This window comes from Vigna umbellata, chromosome 4, assembly GCF_029865625.1.
Source record: "Vigna umbellata cultivar VRB3 chromosome 4, Vumbellata_1.0, whole genome shotgun sequence".
Taxonomy (NCBI): domain Eukaryota; kingdom Viridiplantae; phylum Streptophyta; class Magnoliopsida; order Fabales; family Fabaceae; genus Vigna; species Vigna umbellata.
Window position 1 is genome coordinate 4,827,316 of NC_142168.1, and position 5,479 is coordinate 4,832,794.

At 39.1% G+C, this 5,479-nt stretch overlaps 1 protein-coding gene across 1 annotated transcript; it reads right to left on the reverse strand.

The window, feature by feature from the left end:
• Nucleotides 1-432: 432 nt before the first annotated feature.
• Nucleotides 433-5,479, reverse strand: LOC148199074 (putative methyltransferase PMT15). Its single transcript, XM_088114728.1, has 6 exons — nt 4,423-5,479; nt 2,815-3,025; nt 2,422-2,719; nt 1,473-1,865; nt 1,091-1,168; nt 433-913 (listed from the first exon to the last, which is right to left on the reverse strand). The coding sequence occupies exons 1-6, from the start codon at nt 5,116-5,118 to the stop codon at nt 682-684; spliced, it is 1,908 nt and encodes a 635-aa protein (XP_087970854.1). The 5' UTR covers nt 5,119-5,479; the 3' UTR covers nt 433-681.

Consider the following 5,479-nt stretch of genomic DNA (forward strand, 5'->3'; position numbering starts at 1 on the left):
AATTATTCTTTTCGAGAAAGCTGCTTTAATCATTATTAACTGTTTCAATATTTTAATTTCAATAAAAAAAATAGCAAAGCTGGCATCAACTTTAACTTTTCATATTATTTTTGAAAAAATGTTGTGATCTAACGATACAATTACATTACGCGTTATTAAATTTGTTAAATACATATTAATGTGTTAAGTGACAGTCAGTAAACAAAATAAAACGCGTTATGAACCAGCTCGATTCCTTACATAACCAGTAATTGCAGGTACGTTTTACATTCCCAGTCTTTATAAGGAAATTGTGATATTAATCTGCTTAAATTTCATTTCACAGTTTTACCTTTTAATAATAATTAAAATTTTAATTCTTATAAAAATGTTCATATTCGTGTAAAATGACATTTTGTAAGGAGACAAACATATGATGTAGAGATCCTGGTGTCTGGTAAAAACATTATAATCGGTTCCTTTGCACACTCATTTGATTGATAGATATGGAGTACAGGATAGATAAGTTACCAAAAAGTGAAAAACTTAAGAAACCATAATTGGTGTAAAGAAAAAAATTCACTTTGCACACCACCCATAGAAGCGGGGGTTGGAAAAGAATAGAATTCTGAAAAAAATTGTGAACACGAAATAAAAAATTACACATATGATGAGCCAGAAAGAAGACGAATTTAGAGTTTTCTATGTTGATTTTTGTTCTGGGGGTGGAGCAGTCCAGTATTTCTTAACAGCAAAGAATATCTTTTCTCTCTGGTGAGGCCCCTTTTCATGGTCTGCGATTCTGGAATCCCATTCCATTGCATCTGCAAATTTCTTCACCTTCAACAACACATCCACGTCATCACGCAGGATCACACTGCCCTGTGGCCGCAAAATTCTATCCATCTCAAGAAGAATGTCCTCCATTTTACACCTGCCACAGGTTAAGACAATTATTTAATACAATTTTTAAATTATTGAACCACCATTGAAGTAGTTATCTGTCAGTTTTCAAGTCTTTCGATCAACTATTGAAATAGTACTTAGTCAACTTCGAAAGTAGGAGATGCCATCCCTGTAACATTTTTTAGCTGACCAAATTGAGAAATACCTGTTTTGGTATAGGCTGAAAACTGAGTCACCGTGTATGAAGTCGTAAGTTCTTGGGTATGTGGACATTGCTTCACACCTGTAAGCAAAAGTAGTTAGTGTTGAAAAGTGTAAAGACAAAGATTTGGTTTCTAAATCATTCATAATAATAGATTGAAAACAAGTGTATCTGTATAACAGTGCCCTGTCTATGGTAAAGGACAAAAGTTGGTACCACTTGAGTTGTGTTTAAGCATTTAGCAGTGGTGAACAGAAATTAAGCTAAAGTGAGATATGCTTCTAATCTAATCAGTCAATGAGAAAGCTACTTTCTACCCAACTATGTTCTACTTTTCCTAGAATGAGTCCCTCTACTAATTTACTATTATGGAAGAAAGGCATACCAGTTTTGGTAGGTTCCAATCAATCCACGTTCATATATGACACCAAGGGTGTTGAACTCGGCCTCAACAGGGACAGTGTTCATGACCCACAGAGGATCATCAATCAGTGCAGCTGCAAAGCCTCCCAAGAAAGCATTCATATCAAGCAGATTACGGTATCTACCACGCTCTGCTAGCTGATAGTCCAAGCTCTTGTAGTATGCTACTCTCTTCTTCCATAACTCTGTGTTTTCTTTAAACATGTCAGCCGTAATTCCCTTCAAGCTTCCACTACTAATCCTTGGTGGCACTGCTGTTAATCTCTCGGGCCAATTTGATAATTTGCCACCACTAACTTCACTGACGTCATTCACCTCTGGCAGTGGTGTCAAGCAGGTCTCCATTTTGGTGTACCTGACAACGAAACAAAATGTTAAAAGTGAAAAGGTCGCCAAAAGCATGTAAACAAAATATTTAACATTAGGGGCCACACAGAATCTTCTCCTTTTGGCTGATCAGCTAGATTCGGGAAGGTAAGGGAATGGAGTGAGAAACAAGATGGAAAAAGCGATGGTTGCACTGACTACTGACTAGTCACTTTAAAAGCTTTATCTTCCAAGTGGTTTTGGTATCACTACTAAACTCTCATTGGCAGCAAGCATAATTTGCTTTTTATCCTTAGAAAAGAGAAAATAGAAAAGCTATAGGCTCAAAAGCAAAATCAATAGCACACGGAACTAACAGTGACAGTGATTGTAAGTCGATCTATCTGCAATACTGCCGACCTAAAGCTTCACTATCCGAGAATTATCTTCATCTAAGACGTATTTTAGGTCTCTCAACTTTCAGCCATAAGGGTCTATTCTCATCCTAAATCTGCCACCAATTATATATGTTTCTAAAACCATGGAAATAGAATCAATTTTGCTAAAACACATTTTAGCCATCTTAAGATTGGTACTGCCGTTACCATGCTGTGTCTGGATCCTTTGCCATACAAAAGGGTCTATTCTTGAAGACTTTTCTTGTTATTTTGCAATGTATATGATTGGTGGGCTTCTGCCATATGGCAAGGTCACCCTTTTGCACCAATTTTTTCCAGCATAGGCTTTTTGCCACTTTCTCTATTGTATCTTGTTCCTCGTTGAGACTCTCACGAGTCCTCTCCCAACCCTTCCAGTGGCTCTGCCAATTTATCGGTGGCCCTGAAAGAATCCAGTAACCACCTGGACGCAGCACTCGATCAACTTCTGTCAAATAAATTCCCTCTGCCAACATCACCATTGAAAACCAGAAAAAACAAAAATTAGTCCACACAAAAATGTGCACACGAAACAAGATTTGATGAATTTATTATATGTACCTCTCTGGCCCCAGGGAATGAGGCAACGTGAGCAGTGTGCCATGTCAAAGGCCCTTGAAGGGTAAGGAAGCCTAATTGAGGCAAGAACTCCAATCAATGCAGGAACCCCTCGTTCAAGAGCAAATTGAACTTGAGCTTCGTGTGTATCTCTTGGTGCAAATGACACTGCTAAAATGTCTCGTGACAGAAGATATGCTCCCCAACTTGCAACCTGAATGGTATAAACAAATCATTAAATTAGGCCAAATGGAGAATTTGTGACATACAAAAATGAACTTCTTCTGGTAATTAACCATGTCAATAGTAATAGGCTTATAATGTGTTCCAAATTTTTAACAGAAAACCATTCCAATGTGATTACCAAAATAATGCTCGTAATGGAACATGTTTCAAAACCATGAGAAATAAGCTTGAGGGGTCCAACAAAATGTCTTCTAATAATGAAGTTTGATGAAGTAAATTGCAAATCAGATGAAGAAAGCATAATTACGATGGTTGGTTAGGGATCAACATCTAACTCCATAATCAAGATTGTCCTTTCCAGAGATTCTTCAACGAACAACATAAATTCCAATAATATTATCACCATGATTAGCACCGATTGAATTGAAAAATATATTTAGTATGTTTGGCCAATTGCGTAGTACTTTATTGTCATAGTCAAGATCGCACTTTACTTCGATCTGAAGAATTAAGTAGATTGTTTTGTAAACTAGTTTTATGTGATTCCCATTTCACTTTCCTCCCTTCACAACTGGACAAATTCGTTGTTCCAATTTTCACGTCTCTAATATCATCACTCAAATCCTTATCTATTAATTCATGGCATTCACAAGGAAGGGCCACCATCACATGTTATAAAAAAATAGGAAAGTATTAAAAATATATTTTAAAAAATTGGAAGAACATGCTGAGACAAAATTTGCGGGATTTAATTTTGATCAATTTTCGACCTTTTTTTTCTTCTTTCACCCACATGATCACTCAAATAAGATATTCCATTCCATAAAAAATAACATTTTTTGAAGCATAGAAGGAAAGAATACGTAGCATTTACAATCCCGATTCATCCTCATTCTCTTTTCGAAACATTCCAAATAAGACAAAATTTCCCATTATTATTAATACCAGAAAAAGAGTTTATCTTTTCCGGAAAAACCCAATTGGTCAAGCGTGGACCCATTATTCTATAGTTGTTAAACCACCAATGGAAAAGAGGCGAACCACTCGGTTCACCTGAAACCAAACACAAACATAAAGCTTCTACAGAAAAATAAAATAAAATAATCAAAAGTAAACAAAAATCCATGGAAAGGTGGTGACCCGCCCGGTTCAACTAAAACTAAAAAACATTAGAAAACAAAACAAAATAAATTACGAATTGAGATTCAGGCCTCTCAATTTTCAATCAGAAATGGAATGTAATTCGTGTATCGAATAAAAGAATATGATATTCAGAATTTTTATTTTCAAAATACAAGCATATAGAAAAATTTTAATCGAAAATGAAGATCTGAAAACAAGTGTTACAGTAAAATTAAACAAGAAAACAGTGTAATATGAAGGAATGAAACTCTTAAACCGAACCGGTTCAAAGAAAGTACGTACCCCACAGCCAGTGTCTAAGGCGGTTCGGATGGACCCATCTTTTAGATTAATGAGTTTTCCGATGTCATCAATGTACGCACCTGCGCCACGTGGAAACATGGTCCCACCCCCTGGGAACCTGAACCGGTCTCCCTCGAACCGGACCCAGTTCTGGTTCTTCTTCTCCACGGTCAGCTCCTTGTGCGGCACGTTCGCGAACCACGCAGCATCGCGGCTCTCCGGCCACCGCAGCGGCACACGGTATCCGAACGGCGCCGGAATCCGGCACCGCAGCACCTCAGCCTCCACGGGACAGTGCCGCTCTCGGTAGATCAAGTCCTCGCGAGGGAACAACAGCGACCGTTGCACATCCTCGCAGGGAGTGTACTCCGCCAGCGTCGGATCACAAGGCGGCGCGTGGAACCCACGCGCAGACTCCTCGGGATCGGGAGCGAAATGGGTAGCGGAAAAATCCAAAGTTGAATTGGAAATGGAATTGGAGAGGAGTTTTGATGTTGGGTCGGGGCAGTTGCGGGCGCCAGAGAGGTGTGTGCCGGCTGAAACGGCGGCTAGTGAGGGCGGAGAGTGGTGCCAGAGGCCTAGGAGGTAGAAAAGGGTGCAGAGGAAGGTGGTGAAGGTGAGAAAGTAGAGTCTTGTGAGTTGTTTGTTTTGCTTCTTGGAAACGCAATTCTGAACTAGGGCTGCCCAGTTGGCCATTGTTTGACCGATGAATCAGAAAGAAACCGAAACTGAAGGGCTTGTGGTGGCGTTTGACGTGAAAGGTGTTGCTGTCGTTATATAATGGTGTTGTGCGTCTTCATGGGGAGTTGTGAGAGCATGACGGAAGAGAAAGACGCGTTATTATTTAAATGAGTACGTGTGTAGAGAGAGAGAGACACACACCCATGGTGAAAGAGTCGATGAGAAGAAGAAGAAGAAGAAGAGATAGAGAGAGAGAGAGAAGAGTGTGGCGGTGGAATCAGGTTCTTCTCTTTGGTTCTTGCTTTGCTTGGACTGTGTGTTTGTGTGAAATGAATGGACGATGAGTGGACTGTTTGTTTGTGCTGAATTGAATTGG